The 20,171-nt window shown below is 44.0% G+C and overlaps 2 protein-coding genes across 2 annotated transcripts in view; both read left to right on the forward strand.

Moving 5' to 3' along the window:
• Positions 1-1,967, forward strand: part of LOC110490219 (laminin subunit beta-1) — a 43,313-nt gene extending 41,346 nt beyond the window's left edge. Inside the window, exons 30-33 of the mRNA XM_036944497.2 lie at positions 230-371; positions 752-928; positions 1,051-1,210; positions 1,412-1,967. Coding sequence (XP_036800392.2) covers positions 230-371; positions 752-928; positions 1,051-1,210; positions 1,412-1,548 — 616 coding nt within the window. The 3' untranslated portion in view covers positions 1,549-1,967. The remainder of the gene's footprint in view (positions 1-229; positions 372-751; positions 929-1,050; positions 1,211-1,411) is intronic.
• Positions 1,968-5,329: 3,362 nt separating this feature from the next.
• LOC110490220 (synapsin-3) overlaps positions 5,330-20,171 on the forward strand; it is a 135,846-nt gene continuing 121,004 nt past the window's right edge. Inside the window, exons 1-2 of the mRNA XM_021563489.3 lie at positions 5,330-5,711; positions 11,974-12,383. Coding sequence (XP_021419164.3) covers positions 12,004-12,383 — 380 coding nt within the window. The 5' untranslated portion in view covers positions 5,330-5,711; positions 11,974-12,003. The remainder of the gene's footprint in view (positions 5,712-11,973; positions 12,384-20,171) is intronic.

The raw sequence follows: 20,171 nt of genomic DNA on the forward strand, positions 1-20,171 counted from the left end.
ACGCATGCATGAATTCATGCATACACACACACACACAAACACAGGCTAACACACTCTCTCTCTCTCTCTCTCTCTCTCTCTCTCTCTCTCTCTCTCTCTCTCTCTCTCTCTCTCTCTCTCTCTCTCTCTCTCTCTCTCTCTCTCTCTCTCTCTCTCTCACACACTTGAACCACACTGATAAGACACACACTCGCACACACTCACATACAATCTCCTCTCTGTCTCTCAGTCAGGAGGCGTCTGAGGTGAACGAGACAACTGCCCTGGTGAAGGAGGCTCTGGATACAACTGAGCGTGCTCAGAATGCTGCCATCGACGCCGTCAAGCAGGCCTACAACAACACCAGGGGTACACTTGACCTCATCACGTCTGTAAGTCACCTGTGACCAGGGCTTCAATTGTGTCTAAAATTTGGGAGATTTGTATAAATACACATTCCATGCAAGGTCTCTAAAGGTGTGTATTGTGTGTGTGTTGGTTCTTCTATCCTTGATGGGACCTAAAATTCCCCAAAAGTCCTTCACAAGGATAGTAAAACAAAGAAAATTCCCACGTCCCCATGAGGACAAAGGCTATTTTAAGCTTAAGATGGGTTAGGTTTAAGGTTACGGGTTAAGGTTAGTGTTAGGGTTAAGATCAGGGTTAGGCTTATGGTTAGGTTTAGGGAAAATAGAATTTTGAAGAACAATACGCGTGTTTGTGTTTGCGTCTGTGCATGAATACATGCTAATATGGGTTTGTGTGTTTATAGGTGGAGTCGGAGACTGCGGAGTCAGAGCTGCTTCTGAGTAATGCCACACTGCGTCTGCTGCAGCTGGAGAGAGACGTGACTCTGCTGAGAGAGAGCAGCCTGGACACCAGCCACCGCACACAGAACACTGAGAGACTGTCTGAGACCGCCAAGCAGGACGCAGAGCGGGCCCTGCAGGTACACACACATAGATAGACGCACGCGCGCACACACAGCCCAGTATTTTACCTGCCAATTATATTGTTACCCATTCTCAGTGTGTGTTCTGCTTTGTGTGGGTGTGTGTTTGTTGTGTGTAGGAGTTTGACTCGGAGGTGAAGGGTCAGTACAGTGTTGTGGAGGGCTTGGTGGTGACGAAGGCCGTGGGCGTGTCTGATGCCAAGAAGAGGGCGGAGCTACTCCAGCAGGAGGCCAAGGAGCTGCTCACCCAGACCAGCGGAAAACTACAGAGACTCAGAGGTAACGCACATGCACACATGCGCGCACACACACACACACACACACACACACACACAAACCAATGTGCTTACACACACCACACAAGCATGCACGCACAAGAGCACGTTCACGCATGCATGCGTACGGACACACACACACACACACACACACACACACACACACACATACACAATCTCTAATGACATCCCTGTGTGTTTGCAGAGTTGGAGAGGTCGTATGCAGCCAACCAGCGTACTCTAGAGGCCAAGGCAGGTCAGCTGGCCGGGCTGGAGAAAACAGCACGCCAGCTGCTCGATGACATCAGCCAGAAAGTCATGATCTACAGCACCTGTTCTTAGGGTAACCATGCCAACAGCATCCCTGGCATTGCCTACCCTGATGTCATACCAGAGATTATGACGATGCCTTCTTAAGTGCCAAAGAGAAATGACAACCACTCAAGGAGACTCCAAAGACCAAAAGTAGTTTACCACTAAGAACCAAGTATTTCATAAAAAAAAAAAAACTGTTTCTGTATGAAATGGTTTCTAAGCCATATAAGCTATCACAAGTAATACATGTTTTAATCATTAGACTGCACATAGATTTCATGATTTCAGATTCTATGGAAATATTTGTATAATCTTGTCTGTAACGATACTAAAGTGTGTCTGGACCAATGCAAAAGAGAGCCTATTCAATTGTATGATACGATTTGTACCCATCAACATACTGCTGTAATTGAACTTCTAATATAAAGGAACAACTGCATCTTAAATAGTTTCCACTCCCTATTTATTTTGTTGTTCCAATTTTGCAAAACAAATGCCTCAACATTGCCTAGTTCATCTCTACCTGAAATGAGAAGCTTTTGGAATGTACGGTATTTGGTGTTTGCTATCCCCTAGTGGCAGTTTGAAAAAACTGTACCCTCTCTTTACTGCATTATCATCACCACTAGGGAGTAGCAGCACAGACACAATTTCAGCTTAGTTTTGCCTTATAGAACCCAACTCAGTTGCAGGTGAATGTACTTCTATCACTTTTAACTGTAACAAAATGCTGTTCACTCTGCCAACTGAAACCTTCACTGTCATTGTAGGCTTAACTAGACTATCATTTTCCTAAATTTTAAAATATATTCTAAAACAGGCTGCTTTTCTTTCTACTGCCTTGTCTTACACCTCTCGCTCTCTCAATATTGATGCAAGGTGATTTGGAGATCAGTGATTATGAACAGCTCTTTCCTCAGGCTGATCCGGTTGAACACAAAGAGCATCTCTCTCATCCTCCCATGAATCCCTCCTTCCTCTCCGGAGGGTTTCCTCCATTTCCTCCTCCCTCTGAAATGAGCGCTTTCCCTTTAGTGCTGCAAATCAGTCAGGCGTCACTGTGCTTCCCCATATATTGACCCCACCCAGGCATATCTGTGAGATAAATAGCTTTAGAAAGGGGTCCAGACGGTCCCTTCCCCTGTGTACAGTATGTATGGTACAGTGGACTGTGTGATGTGAATGCTTGTGCTGTGAGGTCATCCGTGACCTTACGTGACATCATTGAATTCTGTGTAGGTCCCCAGTGACAAACCAGTTTTTTATGTTTATCTAACCCAGCCACCTGAGGTCTCCAGCAGACCCTATACAATTATAGAATTGAATACATCACAAAAGTCATTCTGCAGTGCAATGCCTCGTTCTAGACAAAACAAATTTCATCAGCTTGCATGGATGACACTCTGCAAACCTTATACCATACCCAACCTCATCATCCATTTGCAGAACAGCTAAATAGAGCTGTCCTGTAGAAAAACACAGCTGTGCCCTGCATGCTAAGATCAGTCCATCCAGCATACGACAGTAAACAGCCATTGACCTTAACCAGCCCTAACATCCACTTCCTGTCTGGACCATTTAAATTGGCAGCCACTGGGCCCTGAGATGGCCACAGCTGCCGGGTGGATAGGAGAACGCTGTGGTTCACATGGAGCTGGCCACGGGGCACTTCTCAATATCAGCATGTGTCTGCAAGTGTGGTAGAGTGTGGTTTTCCTGAGTTGATATGAGATATTCATGAAATATGACTCCTCCTTCCTCTCTCTCCTTGGCCCATGATGCTGCTCGGATCTCTCTGACACACTTACAGCGGGAAGTTGGTGAGGAACCATTTTAGAGAAGCCGCCAGACCATAGAAGAGAGGACAGAGAGAGGGATCGAGGGACAGCGAAAGGGAGGGAGAGCGGGGAGAGAGAATCCTTCAATCAAACAAAATGTTGATTTAATTAGCACTTTTGAAAAAAATAATTGTCACAAAGTGCTTCACAGTAACCCAGTCTGCACCAAGACAAGGCAAGAGGTTGCAGAGGAAGGTTGAAGAGGGCTTGGAAGTCAGTCAGGTTTCCTTTATGATTAAGGTCTATGGCATGGATGACCCTTTCCTATGAGGATCCGCTGTCATTTCTCATGATATTGGTAGGTGTTGAGTTAAACGTGGAATGGCATTGTTGATTATAATCATTGGACACACTGCAACACACATTATTTTCTGCGTCAGGGCCTGCCGTCATACGCAATTTGACTCAATACTGGAATGTACAAGGTGCTGAAACATTCAACTATTGAATATATGGTAGAGAGACTCCTAAATAGGATATCCAAATAGAAGAGCAAAAAGCGTACAGTAAGGAATGTCTGTGGTTTCCCTCTGCTGTGAATCATTTAAACTAATATGCTCATTCAAGAGTCTCCCCTGCCAGAGGTCTACTATTGATTGATTGTGTTACATTTCAGTGGGCTGGGTGTCAAAAGCTCTTTTGAAATCGAAAGCTGATCGTGGCAGATGTGCGAACGTTGCAGGCTGGGAATACAATCAAATAGTTGTTTGCATTTGAAATATTCAGAATCAATGTAGTGTTTTATTGTCGTTGAACTTCTGAAAGCTCACTCACAATGAACTGATAACCCCCAACCTCAAGCCGTTAAAAAATAATAATACTGCATGAGCTAGATAAAGGGAGTAAGTCACACTGTGCATCGTGCATGCACACTAATACTGTGATCTCGAAACACTCCGAACCACTGACTTGCTGTGAATTTCAAACACAATTGGCATCGAATCTCAATGTTTGCTAGGTACATTCTAATCCCGCTGCTATCAACCTCAGCAAGCAATTGATATGTGCATTAAGCCTGAAGTAAATTAGTCTGCTTATGGTGACAATGATATCTTTACTAAGGGAATCCATGGGAGTCAGCATCTGTGAAAGTACTGTGTTTTTCCCTGGAAGGATGAGCAAGACCGGAACTTCTAACTAAATTCTAATTAGCCTATAAACAACGAAAGATTTAGGCTTTAATTAATTGAGTCAGCTTGGTTTGAATTAATTAAAAGTTTCCAATCCAGTCACCCTGGAAATGTTCCAATATGAGGCAACCTCGTTTCATATAGCCTACCAGAAGAGGTGTTTCCCAATACAAATAAACATGTTAAATGTTTAAAAATCATGAATTCGCATCCTATATTGTTTGTTACACAGCACTGAGCAAGGGCATTACGTTTGAGAGTTAGAGCTTTGACTCATTCAATCCTGGAATGGTCATGCAAAGTTCCCATAATGGGACTAATGGTGAATTGTACTCTTATGTGACAGTTTTTCTGTCCCTACACACTTCGAAAAAAGGTGCTATCTAGAACCAAAAAGGGTTCTTCGGCTGTCCCCGTAGGATAATCCTTTTGTCGAACTTCTTTTGGTTCCAGGTAGAACCCTTTAGCGTTCCATGCATAACCCTTTCCACAGAGAGATCTACATGGAACCCAAAAGAGTTCTACCTGGAACCAAGAAAGGTTATCCTACGGGAACAGCTGCAGAACCCTTTTGGAACTTTTTTTCTAAGAGTGTATGGGATAGGGAGCATTGAGACAGTTAACAAGATTCTTATAATTGTGGAGGGTATCATTTTGCAAAGGTAATTGAATGAATACTTGCCATAAAGAGAATGTGGTCGGACTATGGATCGGCCAAAACACATTGGTGTCCCAAGAATATACATAACAGAAATTAAAACTTCTGTCTGAAATCCAAATAATGATTAAGTCTACAAAAGATATATGATTCCAAATTAATCTAAATATTTTCTGTGGTGTGTGTGTGTGTGTGTGTTTTCAAGGAAAGAGGGCTTCCCTGGAAATCAGTAGCCATAAAACACCTGTCTGGAGTGTTTCCTGTCTCTCAGCATTGCATTTGTCTGAACTGAAAATGAAATGCTGCCACATCCTTGAAATATGAAATATTTATAGTCCACAACTCAAACAAAATATGAGAATGCTATTAAATACCACAAGCGAATCAACCAATGAGGTAAGAAGGGGATCTCAGGAATGGATGCATTTTGCTGCTCCCAGCATGCAGCATTGTGGGATACGGAGGAGACTGGTGGATGCTGATGCTGAAGCGCGAGCTGCTGAGGATTGAGACACGAGCGCAAGGGGAGCATCATCCAAACACTTTGTGATACCAGATTCCCAGGTAAAACATGACAGAAAAATTAATGAAAATGTTGACCGACATATTGATGCCGCCCGCAATTCAATGTTTTGTCTGTGTGCATGTATTATTTATTTTTGTTATCGCCAAGTCATTCTCGGTCCACCGCTCTCAGCCGATTATTCAACATACAAACGAAACGGTTATTTCGGGCACATTAGAGTATTACAGCCGCTGATTATATTCATTTGCGCAGGCGAATTAGCGCGTTGTGGTCAGGGCTGTTTGCATGCTATATGGGGTGGTCGGTGACGATGTGCGGCAATGTTCATGAATATCTTCTGATTTATTGATTGGTTTGGGGTGAAAAGGGAATTCCCGCATGCAGCTAGAAATCCATTTGTCAGTTTTGTTTTATATTTAGTGAATCCTAACCCTCTGCATCAACATACTTGGGATTTGGCATTTTTTTTATACATAAATTACGTATACCCAAATGATGCTATTTTATTGCAGAGCGAGTAAACGCACTTGTTGAAAATGCCACTGTTCCTGTCCACCCCCCCCCCCCCCCCCCCCACCCCCCGTTCAAATTGATAGGAAACGAGTTTGTCTATCATCATGAAATCATACAGTATGTCTATTAGGCTACTGATGGCTGTATGACCTTTTATCGATAGAATCCTATCCATGTTCATTTTATAGGTGTCTAGAGATGCTGACATTGCTGGTTTAACTCAACGCTGTGCAAGTGCTGTCAGTCTGTGACTGAGTAGATAGCTAGTGATCTTTGGCCAGTATCCTCTCTGCCAGTGTTCACCCTTTATACTTGAGTCAGTCTAAGAATCCAAAATGTTCAATTGAAATAATTGACTATGTAACACATATACAGTACTACTGAATCTTGCTTTAGGCTCTGATGATCTGGGATTCTTGATGATCTCAACCGGAAGACATGATCTGGCCTTGAGATAGCTGGGAGTGTTCTCTGTTTGTTCAGTCTAATCAAAAGCTGTCCATGTTTCATTAGCTGATTATGGATATTTGCTCAATGTAGCAGTTCTTGCAGTAAACATAGAAATGTGGATGCATAGTCCTTGTTGCAAAGCCAAACCTGTTGGGTACCCGCCCCTGGCACCATAGTGGCAGACTGATGGGCCATCTGCAGTGAGAGGCAATCTGAGTTTCACACCTGTCATGTCTTTGTGGCTGAGAGGTGATGAAAATGACATGCCTCTGATTGACCCTCTTGTCCTGCTGAGCCACTGCCTTATTCACTGCTGCCAGGCCAAGGCTGCATGCATGGACAGGCCCGATCCAGCCCATTCCAAAACATGCTGTGCAAACACGTCATGGACAAGACAGAAGACCACAGAGCAAGGAACATTAAGCTGTTAATGACGTCATCCATTTCTGTGCCTCAGCTGTATTTTATACACACGCAGAAATCCCAGTCCATGAAAAACAAATGGAAAAGCCTTTAGTCAAGGAGATAACTGTTGATGTGGATTTAGGTCTAAAAATATAATTATCCTCTTCTGCCTCTTAACTCTGCAGGACTGGTTGCTTATGATGAAGTGGCGAGGGATTGGCTAAGCGGTTTGTGCCCTTGGTTGTGTAGCCCTGGCACTGTAGTGGAATGCTGATAGGCCATCTAAGGTTGCCACCCTCTGTGGCTGGGAGGTGATTTGAATAATGCCCCAGGCCTGCCCTGGGTGAATCAGGCTAGCATTGATTGCATTTGGTTTGGAAGCAGGCTGCCTCCCGGGCGTGAGCCAGGGCCCGTTTTGGCTCACGGCTAAGTGATATAGGTTGGAGTAATCACTTGGAGTAATGAGTAATGTTGTTCCACCTCAAAAAGCACAAGAGGATTTCAACACCCACCATCTCAGATGGTTCTGAAATAGTTTCTGTAGTTATTTAAGTAGGCAAGTCAGTTAAGAACAAATTCTTATTGACAATGATGGCCTAGGAATAGTGGGTTAACTGCCTTGTTCAGGGCCTGAACAACAGATTTTCACCCTGTCAGCCTGGCCCAACGCTCTAACCACTAGGCTACCTGAAACCAATAAGATAAGCATTCCTGAAACAGTATATTGTTGAAAGATTATTTGAACTCTGACAAATTAAGCTAATTGATAGTACCACAATTGGCTATTTACATTTAAAAGATTCATGTAATATTCATTAAATGTTGTGCCCAACATCCGATTTGGACCAAACCTCTTTTTAGTAATGATTTATTTGAGAAATACAAATAAATGGTTAAAAGCCACCCACAGACCTCTCAAATCTCACACTAAGCCCACCCCAAAGGCCAGTTCTCTGTGTTTGACAAGTAGTATGGCGGTGTGGCTTGGAGTATTGTTTATTCACACTACTATTCTCAGTGAATTTGGTGATGAGGTTTTCCCCTTTTCAGAGAAATTAGGCCACTGTGTTCTTGGTGACCTTCAATGCTGCAGAAATGTTTTGGTACCCTTTCCCAGATCTGTGGTTCGACACAATCCTGTCTCAGAGATCTATGGAACATTCCTTCGACCTCACGGCATGTATTTTGCTCTGACATGCACTGTCAACTGTGGGACCTTATATAGACACACACACGTGTGCCTTTCCAGATCATGTCCAATCATTTGAATTTACCACAGGTGGACTCCAATCAAGTTGCAGAAACATCTCAAGGATGATCAATGGAAACAGGATGCACCTGAGCTCAATTTTGAGTGTCATAGCAAAGGGTCTGAATACTTATGTAAATATATATATATTTTTTTAAATACATTTGCAAGAATAAAAAAAAAAATTGTTCGCTTTGTCATTATGGGGTATTTTATTTATTACATTTTAGAATAAGACTGTAACGTAACAAAATGCGGAAAAAGTCAAAGGGTCTGAATGCTTTCCCACTGTATCCTCCTCTGTTTCCTTATTTTCATGGTTACTAATGATGAGGAGGTAAGATTATTTGTTGAGAAGACGTTCATGTGGTATGTGACAGCAGTCTGTGTAGATATAGAGATTTGATTCTTACATTTGTGGCACTAGTGAGAATAAAACACAGCCGACTCTTCGTTGGTAACCGTATCGCATGCCATGTGGTTGATGTATCGCGATGACTCACACATACTGTATGTCATCACACTCATCTGATACTGTGCCAGGTTTCTTTTAGACTAGTAGTAAAAAAGGAACTGGTTGCTAAGCGACTGCCGTGTCAGTTATATCACTAAGTACTAGGGGACCAGAATCGTGTGCTACGTGTGGGTCGGGTATGAGATGCGCACGTGTATTTAAAAAAAATAAAAAATAAAGTAGGATGAGCTATTAATATAAAGCTGAATTGTAGAGGGAGGACCCAAACCCCATTGTGTCGTTATGTTCTTGCTTTTTTGATTGCTTTTAGATGTGCTACTGTTCATTTGTTATTAATGGTATTCAACAACTGTTATTCTCAGTGCTTGGGCTCTTTCAAGTCCCCAGTCAGCTGTAATTCCAACGCACCATCGTGATTTCCCTTCATTTAAGTAAAGACCCTATGTAAACGCTCCATATCTAGGCTGTATCACATCCGGGCGTGATTGGGAGTCCCATAGGGAGGCGTACAATTGGCCCAAGCGTCGTCCGGGTTTGGCCCGAGGTAGGCCGCCATTGTAAATAAGAATTTGTTCTTAACTGACTTGCCTAGTTAAATACAGGTTAAAAAGAAATCAAAAAATATTTAATGACAAAAATTCCATGACCTCAGACACATCGACCGCCATGAATAATACATACTCTGTAATGCTGCTAACATCCTAAATGCATGGCGGAATGGAGACACTCAAGCTCCCTCTGCTCACTGCGTGTTCTTTAATATGGAAAATATTCTCTACCACACACTGGAAAGCAAGACGATGGACTTTTCTAGGCTCAGTTAGCAGTTACATATCCACATCCCTTCACATACAAACTCTGCCAGAACACCTCGGAGCTAATTCTGTGAGTCATCATGATAATCACCTATATATTGTGCTGAGGTTATGAGGGCACCATTCCTCTTCAGCAGTGCTACACATCATTCTTCTATGATATTCTCTCAAAAAAGGTCACAGAGTTTCTCATCCACCCCTGGCACCCCCTTTACCCATGGTCCGAGGTCCTCTTGGTCTGCCCTTCGCCTGACCCTGGTGCCAGCAACCCTATTATCGTCACCATGCATCGACACAGTCCCACCACGGTCTTTAACATCGCCTTAGTCTAGCATTACCCTGCTGTATCCATTAATTACAGAGGAGAGACTACCGTTACTGCCTTCCATAGCGCAATGCAAGCCATTGCTGCCTGCCTTGGTGCAGTACCAGTCAAGGCTCTATTTGTCGTTTAAGAGGCTAAGAGAGAGGGGATCAGTTGGGGCCCTGGGGGGCTAATTATTAGATTTTTGGTAGGGCAAGACTCGGGACCTCTAAATGTGTGCCGTCTCTCCTTTCCCCTCTCCACTCTTACTGATAACCCCTTATTGCTAATGTCGACTCATCAGGTTGGGAGTGACGGGGGGGCAGATTTTATAAGCCTCACTTCCTGCAGGGGCTTGTTGAAACTGTCTCTGTTGTCTTTATTCAAGAGAGAAAGGGTTTGCCCCTAAGGCTTTAATAGCACCCGATACTAAATGTGCAGAGGGATGAGAGGGAAGCTGGTTTAAGGCTGGTTTAAGGATGGTGAGAAAGTGGGGGAATGCACAAGTAGTGGCATAAAGATAGGGATTTCCCCCTGCCTTTAGTGGCGATTGATGGATCTCTAAGGATGGGCTCTAACTGTTTCAGCACCACAAAGAGTGGACAGCTCCCTGAGTAAAGAAATCTCTGTGTTGTTAACACTTTACAAGAAATTGCATAATGTTAATTTTCAATGCCCATATTTGCTTCAGTATTAATTGTATTCAGTATTTTCCTTTAAGTCCCTGCAAAGTCAATGGCATTAATGCCGAGCTAAACATGTTCTTTGACATAGTTTGAAAAATGAACAAACATATGTCCTTTGAGGGCAATGTTCTGTATAGTATTCTGCTACTGCAGTTATAGCAACGTATTCTACATGTCGTGTGCAGGCAAGTTTCCATTGAACATTTCATGTTACATTCTTTGTAATGTATTTTATGCCCCTGAGAGTGTCATGCAGTCTGGAAGGCTGTCTGTGGTGTGAGCTAGTGCCTTTTTATAAAATTGATGTTTTGATTTCCCACAGTGCCTTGTCATATCCTTTTTCCACAATCCTCTCTCTTCTTATTTACCCACACAATCCAATTCTGTATCAATCAGCGTCTGATAGTCAGCAAACCCATCCCACAAAATGCCTTATCTCTCCCACCCAGCCCCCTTCTTTCACTATAGATTAATATATTCATGAGGCTTATTCAAAGTGTCATAACTCAAGCTTTCACTCTAATCAGCACGCCTCTACATTGTCCTCTTAGTCAGTGCAGCTGATCTGAGTGACGTTCTTCTATATCAAGCCCAGTATCACACTACCTCCGCTCTGTATGCAAAGCAGATTGTTAGCACTTTGATGGTTAGACTCAAAATGCATTAAGGCAGCTACAGTCTCCTTAAACCAGGTTTGAATTGCGAATCCCTCTCCCTACATCCCTCCTGACATGAGGCTGCTCCATATACTAGTACTGTACCAACTGTTTAATATGCAGATAGAGTCAATGGTTAGATTTAAAAACCATGAGGTGATTGAGTGACTCCTAGTAGGCTTGTATCGAGGCCCTCAAGTCGATCCCACCTAGAATACCCCCTTTAACATGAGCCTATTAGTTCAAAATGTAAAGCCATTGTTTAGATTCAGATTCAAAATGCATTAGGTGTGTTTGACTAGGTTTGTGAATGTGAATCCCCCCGGCCTCCCCCAGCCTGCCGCCTCCTGTGCCTAAGGCAATTGCTCATCTATATGCATGTTTCTGAGGCTGCCACTGTGGTTCCAACAGGGTTGCACAATCCTACTTTCCTTCTTCATGAATGATTGGTGGCTGGCTGGCTGCGTTTTATAGCCCAGTGTGTTCCTATGTGAGCTAAGCTGACATCAATGCTGCATCAATGATGCTGCCTACTGCTCCATACTCCTTCTGTTCCAAATGCATTTTTATATGAGAAGCGTTGGTTTTCACGTTTACAGTAGCATATAACATTTGAGTGTTGTATTGTGCCCGAGGGAACAGAAATTATTGTTATTATTATTATTGTTACAAATGTATCATTATTATTATTATCTCTCTCTTCCTTCCTTTGTCCCTCTCGGATCTCACTGTCTACCCCTCGTCCAGCTGGCCTGACCGACCGACCCACCAGTCAGCATGAACTACCTACGCAGGCGTCTGTCCGACAGCAGCTTTGTGGCCAACCTCCCCAACGGCTACATGATGGACCTGCAGAGTGGGCCTCGCCCTAACCCGCCCTCCTCCACCTCCAATCCCGCCTCCCCAGCCACGGAGAGGCGAACGCCCCCCAGCCTGCCACCACAGGCCCCGGCTTCAAGCTCGGCCCCGGCCCCGACCCCCGGGGGTTTCCTCAGCTCCTTCTCCAGCGTGGTGAAGACCGCCCAGTTGGCACAGAACGCTGCAGCAGCAGCCAAGGCTTCAGCGGCGGTGGCAGAAGCTGCACCAGCAGCGCCCGCCAAACCTGTCATACGGAAGCCCAAGATTCTACTGGTCATCGACGATCTGCACACAGACTGGTATGTTTCTCTCTCATGAAAGTGACCACTACATCAGTATATTACACAAGCCTAGGCTATGTCGCCAGTATTACTTCATATCACAGTAAAGTAAAAACAACCTATTTGAATTCGGATTAAATGCACTGTGCTCAAGCAGTGTTTCACATACCCTCTGTCCACTTGGACAGCACATGGAATTGACCAGAAAATAGCTCAAGTCTATTTTTGTATGCAGCATTAGTCATACTAATAAAGTCAAACCAATTCAGAAAGGGAACTGCGGAGATGGCACCAATTAGATGCAAGTAACAATCATGGATTGCATTGGTGGTCTATTTAAACCCCTGGAGATGATGTCTGCGCCTCCGTGAAAATCGAACTAGCAAAATAAAACATCCCCATAAAGTTTAAGCGATATCTGTTTTGTTGCGTCTAAATCCATCGTCGATGTCGCTCTTGCGCGTCTGCGGTGAAATGTGACAGCGCAATTTCTCGCATGTAATAGCCATCATTTCTCAGAACAAGAATAGACGGACGAGTTTTAGAAGAAAGGTCTTTGTTTCTGGCCTTTTTGAGCCTGTAAGAAGGTCCGTTTTATTGCTTCTTTAATCAGGACAACAGTTTTCAGCTGTGCTAACATAATTGCAAAAGAGTTTTCTAATGATCAATTAGCCTTTTAAAATGATCAACTTGGATTAGCTAATACAATGTGCTATTGGAACACAGGAGTGATGGTTGCTGATAATGGGCCTATGTAGATATTCCATTAAAAATCAGGCATTTCCAGCTACAATAGTCATTTACAACATTAACAATGTCTATACTGTATTTCTGGTAAATTGTAGGTCTACTCGGACAGTAAGGTATACTCAGACAGTAAAAAAAAAGAAGAGGTTTAAATACAAGTATGTTTCCTGATCTTTCTTATATCTCGCAGATATAGGACAGATACTTCAGAACAAACTTCCTTTTGATTGTTTTGGGGGGGAAAATCTGTTGTTCCAAGTAGTGAATCTGTTATTTAATGAGTTTGTATTGGCTAATTGCAGTAAGCCCCAAAATAATTTTCATCAAATTATTTTGGGGTAATTTTTTTGGGATACTTCAAGGAGTCTTAAAATGTTAAACCAAATAGCGAAGTGATCCTTGGTATGACCTTCTTAAAACAATTCCGTATAGCTTAGTAGAACCATCCTCCACTGGCTTAGACTCTTATGGGTTAAGTTTGACTAGAATATCTCTCCCTCCGAACTTGGCTGCTGCCCTTAGCTCTCCATTAAGATTCTACAGGGAGGCCTGACTGGTCTTGGAATTATTACTAAGTCATGTCCCAGCAGACTATGCTGTTACAAGTCTGTGTGCAGGACATTTTTTATTCTTCTTTCCTTTTTAAAGGCCATCTGGGATCCCAAAATGTCTCATTCCCTTTCATCTTATTGTCTAGCTGTAATTAAGCCGTGCAGCAGAAGCCCTTCAGTATCTACTGTAGATCCTCTAGGCTGAGTCAATCACTCTCAGCTGTCTAAGGAGCTCCCTGCAGCTTTATACAGTACACTCTGCCTATGGCAACTCGGCAGTGCTTTTTGATATTTTGCTCACTGTATAATTATTTGTAGGAGATGGCCAGATGACCTTGACACATGTTACTGAGTATGTATTATAGAGCTTTTTTGACATGTAGTTTGAGTTAAAAATTTAAAAAATTAATAAAATAAAATAAATTCACCTTTATTTAACCAGGTTGGCTAGTTGAGAACATGTTCTCATTTACAACTGTGACCTGGCCAAGATAAAGCAAATAAGTGTGACACACACAACAACACAGAGTTACACATGGAATAAACAAGCGTACAGTCAATAACACAATAGAAAAAAATAAAGTCTATATACGGTTTGTGCAAATGGCATGAGGTAAGGCAATAAATAGGCCATAGTAGCAGAGTAATTACAATTTAGCTAATTAACACTGGAGTGATAGATGAGCAGATGATGTGCATGTAGAAATACCAGTGTGCAAAAGAGCAGAAAAGTAAATAAAAATGGGGTAGGTAGATTGGGTGGGGTATTTACAGATGGGCTATGTACAGCTGCAGCGATCGGTTAGCTGCTCAGTTAGCTGATGTTTAAAGTTAGTGAGGGAAATATAAGTCTCCAGCTTCAACCATTTTTGCAAATCGTTCCAGTTATTTGGCAGCAGAGAACTGGAAGGAAAGGTGGCCAAAGGAGGTGTTGGCTTTAGGGATGACCAGCGAAATATACCTGCTGGAGCGCGTGCTACGGGTGGGTGTTGTTATCATGACCAGTGAGCTGAGATAAGGCGGAGATTTACATAGCATATACTTATAGATGACCTGGAGCCAGTGGGTCTGGCTACGAATATGTAGCAAGGGCCAGCCAACTAGTGCATACAGGTCGCAGTGGTGGGTGGTATAAGGGGCTTTGGTGGCCAAACAGATAGCACTGTGATAGACTGCATCCAGTTTGCTGAGTAGAGTATTGGAAGCTATTTTGTAAATGACATCGCCAAAGTCGAGGATCGATAGGATAGTCAGTTTTACGAGGGTATATTTGGCAGCATGAGTGAAGGATGCTTTGTTGCGAAATAGGAAGCCGATTGTAGATTTAATTTTGGATTGGAGATGTTTAATGTTTAATGAGTCTGGAAGGAGAGCTTACAGTCTAACCAGACACCTAGGTATTTGTAGTTGTCCACATATTCTAGGTCGGAACCGTCCAGAGTAGTGATGCTGGACAGGCGGGCAGGTGCGGGCAGCAATCGGTTGAAGAGCATGCACTTAGTTTTACTTGCATTTAAGAGCAGTTGCAGGCCACGGAAGGAGTTTGTATGGCATTGAAGCTCGTTTGGAGGTTAGTTAACACAGTGTCCAAAGAAGAGCCAGATGTATACAGAATGGTATCGTCTGCGTAGAGGTGGATCAGGGAATCACCCGCAGCAAGAGCGACATCATTGATATATACAGAGAAGAGAGTCGGCCCAAGAATTGAACCCTGTGGTACCCCCATAGAGACTACCAGAGGTCAGGACAACAGGCCCTCAGATTTGACACACTGAACTCCGTCTGAGAAGTAGTTGGTGAACCAGGCGAAGCATTAATTTGAGAAACAAAGGCTGTTGAGTCTGCCGATAAGAATACGGTGATTGACAGATTCGAAAGCCTTGGCCAGGTCGATGAAGACGGCTGCACAGTATTGTCTTTTATCGATGGTGATTATGATATCGTTTAGTACCTTAAGCGTGGCTGATGTGCACCCGTAACCAGCTCGGAATCCTGATTGCACAGCGGTAAAGGTACGGTGGGATTCGAAATGTTTGGTGATTTGTTTATTAACTTGGCTTTCATAGACTTTAGAAAGGCAGGGCAGGATGGATATAGCTCTATAACAGTTCGGGTCTAGAGTGTCACCCCCTTTGAAGAGGGGGATGACCACGGCAGCTTTCCAATCTTTGGGGATCTTGGACGATACGAAAGAGAGGTTGAACAGACTGGTAATAGGGGTTGCTAAAATAGCGGCGGATATTTTTAGAAAGAGAGGGTCCAGATTGTCTAGCCCAGCTGATTTGTACAGGTCCAGGTTTTGCAGCTCTTTCAGAACATCTGCTATCTGGATTTGGGTGAAGGAGAAGCTGGGGAGGCTTAGGCGGGTAGCTGCGGGGGGTTTGGAGCTGTTGGCCGGGGCTAGGATAGCCAGGAGGCAAGCATAGCCAGCCGTAGAGAAATGCTTATTTAAATTCTCGATTATCGTGGATTTATCGGTGGTGACAGTGTTACCTAGCCTCAGTGCAGTGGGCAGCTGGGAGGAGGTGCTATTATTCTCCATGGAATTTACAGTGTCCCACAACATTTTGGAGTTAGAGCTACAGGATGCAAATTTCTTTTTGAAAAAGCAAGTCTTCGCTTTCCTGACTGACTGCGTGTATTGATTCCTGACTTCCCTGAAAAGTTGCATATTGCGGGGACTATTCGATGCTAGGGCAGTCCACCATAGGATGTTTTTGTGCTGGTCAAGGGCAGTCAGGTCCGAAGTGAACCAAGGGCTGTATCTGTTCTTAGGTCTACATTTTTTTGAAAGGGGCATGCTTATTTAAGATGGTGAGGAAATTACTTTTAAAGAATGACCATGAAGTCGACGGGATGAGGTCAATATCCTTCCACGCTAGCATACGGGCCAGGTCCATTAGAAAGGCCTGCTCGCAGAAGTGTTTTAGGGAGCGTTTGACAGTGATGAGGGGTGGACCGCGGACCCATAGAGGATGCAGGCAATGAGGCAGTCATCGCTGAGATCCTGAGTGAAAACAGCAGAGGTGTATTTGGAGGGCAAGTTGGTCAGGATAATATCTATGAGGGTGCCCATGTTTACGGATTTAGGGTTGTACCTGGTGGGTTCCTTGATGATTTGTGTGAGATTTTGGGCCTCTAGCTTAGATTGTAGGACTGCCGGGGTGTTAAGCATATCCCAGTTTAGGTCACCTAACAGAACGAACTCTGAAGATAGATGGGGGGGGGGGGGGGGGGGGGGCAATCAATTCACATATGGTGTCCAGGGCACCGCTGGGAGCTGAGGGGGGGTCTATAACAGGCGGCAACGGTGAGAGACTTATTTCTGGAGAGATTCATTTTTAAAATTAGAAGCTTGAACTGTTTGGGCATAGCCTGCAAAGTTCTGTCATACTTTCCAGGTCTATCTCTGGAGTAGATTGCAACTCCTCCCCCTTTGGCAGTTCTATCTTGACGGAAAATGTTGTAGTTGGGTATGGAAATCTCAGAACTTTTGGTGGCCTTCCTAAGCCAGGATTCAGACACGACAAGGACATCAGGGTTGGCGGAGTGTTGCTAAAGCAGTGAGTAAAACAAACTTAGGGAGGAGGTTTCTGATGTTAACATGCATGAAACCAAGGCTTTTTCGGGTACAGAAGTCAACAAATGAGAGTGCCTGGGGAGACACAGGGCCTGGGTTAACCTCCGCATCACCCGAGGAACAGAGGAGGAGTAGGATGAGGTTACGGATAAAGGCTATCAAAACTGGTCGTCTAGTGCTTTGGGGACAGAAAATAAAAGGAGTAGATTTCGGGGTGTGGTAGAATAGATTCAGGGCATAATGTACAGACAGGGGTATGGTGGGGTGCGGGTACAGTGGAGGTGAACCCAAGCACTGAGTGATGATAAGAGAGGTTGCATCTCTGGACGCGCTAGTTATGCTGGGAGAGGTCACCTCGTGTTTGGGAGATGGGACAAAGAAGGTATCTGAGGCATGTTCGGTGGGACTAGGGGCTCCGCATTAAACTAAAACAATGATAACTATCCATGGCAATAGTATACAATGCATATTGAGATTTGAGAGAGACATAAAGCGAGGCATAAAGCAATCACAGGTGTTGATTGAGAGACCTAATTAAGACAATAAAGGGTAAGACAACAACAGCTAATCAGCTAAAACAACAATAACAGGTAAAATGGTGATGAATGGGCAGAGAGGGTTGGTTAACAACACACAGGGCCTGAGTTCGAGGCTGGGGCCGACAGATAAACAAAAAATAAACTAAACGGAGTACCGTGATTAATGAACAGTCCCGCAGGCATCAGCTATGTAGCCAAGTGATTATAGGGTCCAGTGAACAGCAATAGATGGAACAGGGAAGCCGCGGGGTAGTCATTACTACGTTAGCATATGGGAGACACAGCGTTTAAAGTTAGCAGGCCGGGGTTAGTAGAAGCGTCTGCTCCGACGTCTGGCAAAGGCCGGTTGAGGGCACAGCGGATAGACTTCCGTCGGCAGACCAGTCTTGGTGGTACGGCAGGGTGTCATGTCGACAAAGGGTCTAGGCCAGATGACAAAAGAGGTATTGTAGTTGTAGTAATTTAGTTTGCTAGCCGGGAGATGCGCCTGGCTCGTGGCTAAATGGTGTTAGCTTCGGGGCAGGGCCGTTAGCCACTATAGCCACTCGGTAGCAGCTAGCTAGCAGCGATGAGCCGATGCAAAGGTCCAGAGCTTACGGCAAGGATCCGGTAGAGTAGTGGATTCTAGCCGTGTTGGGGTAGAGTCCGGGAGGCATCAGCTGTGTAGCCGAGTGATCACTGAGTAGGCCGGGAGGTGGGCCTGGCTCAGAGCTAGCTTCGGGGCTGGGTCACTCGGTGGCAGCTAGCTAGCCGTGATGATCAGGAGTAAAGGTCCAGGGCTTACGGCAGGAATCCTGCGTTGTAGTGGAGAAAACAGTCCGATACTGGCAGGCTGGCAAGTATTATCCAGGCTAAAACAAAACGTCTGGTGCCTGTGCGGAAGGTAAAGGCCGCTAGCAGTGGCTGACAATGACTAAATAGCTAGTAGCTAATTAGCTGGTTAGCTTCTGAGTTGCAACCAGACTGAAGAAAAAAACTGCATTTGTTAATGAGGCATGTTCAGATTCAGTTTGACAGCATCTTTTTCATAAAAGTATGAATGTTTCATAGGTCTTCTGTGCAGACATGGGCCAAACATAAAAACAAAGACAAACATACTGGAGACAATATCAAAAGAAATGTGGTTAAGCATCTCCAATGAAAGTTGGTCTTGACCTAGTTATACACGGTGCAGCAGACGTCCCTCGTATGTACAGTGTAGTGGACCTTTGTGTTCATATCCATTTGCCCAGACACCATATCCATTTTAAGCTTAAGCTTAAGCTTAAGTGAACATACTAAGTGCATGTTTTCAAGTACAAGCTGTCAGTGAGAACTTGAGTGAATCCTTTACCAAACATACCATTATGTTTGTGTGTATTGTGTCAACCATGCAGTCTTCCCTTTATTGTTGGTAATGTGTGGCAATGGTTGGTAAAAGGCTGTAATAAATATAGGTCTTAAAAAAGTGTTTTCATGCATAGTGTTTGATATAAACAGCATTGGGATATTACCATATGAAAACTGAGGTGTTTCATTTTTGGCCACACTGAGGCACTGTAGTCGACTTGCCACAAGATCACAACCTACTTGAGCGCTGATGTGTTTCTCCACGTTCACTGCATCTCTGTGTAGAGTAACACTGAGTTATGAACAGCAGGTGGCGCTAGCTGATAACCTATTGGAAAACTCTGATTGAATCTGTACCTGTGCTGAGCATTGCTCCCTGGGTTACCTCTGACCATTCAATACTACCCGTGAACACCTATATGGTCTGCCACCACAATACAGATCTTTTCAAGTGGCACATTGGCCTGTTGTAATCGTTCCATTTCAAACACATGGGGATTAACTTTGTTTACTCAGTATAGAGTGAGCAGTGCACCATCAAAGATTGAGCTTTGTGGTAGCAGCATGGCCCTTTTCATGTAGACCTACACACTTGGTGTAATTTGTCCCTTGAGGCTCTTCTCTTTTTTATCATCATCTCTTTATATCACTGTAATTCAGTACAATAGACGCGCCTTGCCAGATTGACAATAACCATATGAGTTGGCAAGAGAGCACAAACACATCTGAGACCAGGCTACCAAATCAAAGGTGGAGTAAGAGTGGAGAATAGCAGCAGCTCAACCTTTTAACTATTGAGCAATACCCCTGTGAGAGAAGTACAACTCGTAAAAGCCTTTAAATGCCAAATATTTGGCTGCTGCTTTGGCAACGGGTCTGTATCATGGAGCCGATTTCTTCCCCCTCCTCACTATTTGTTAAAGACAATGTGAACGAATGTGCATTTAGGCATGCTAGTTTTCTCTCTTCAGTTTAACGTGTGGATGAATTGATGGCCGTGTAGTGCTACTACAGATGTCAGTTCTCTGTGAACCCTCCTGCTACCGTCTGTCTGTCTGCA

The sequence above is a fragment of the Oncorhynchus mykiss genome, chromosome 15 (assembly GCF_057628025.1).
Source record: "Oncorhynchus mykiss isolate SJ-2025 chromosome 15, ASM5762802v1, whole genome shotgun sequence".
Taxonomy (NCBI): domain Eukaryota; kingdom Metazoa; phylum Chordata; class Actinopteri; order Salmoniformes; family Salmonidae; genus Oncorhynchus; species Oncorhynchus mykiss.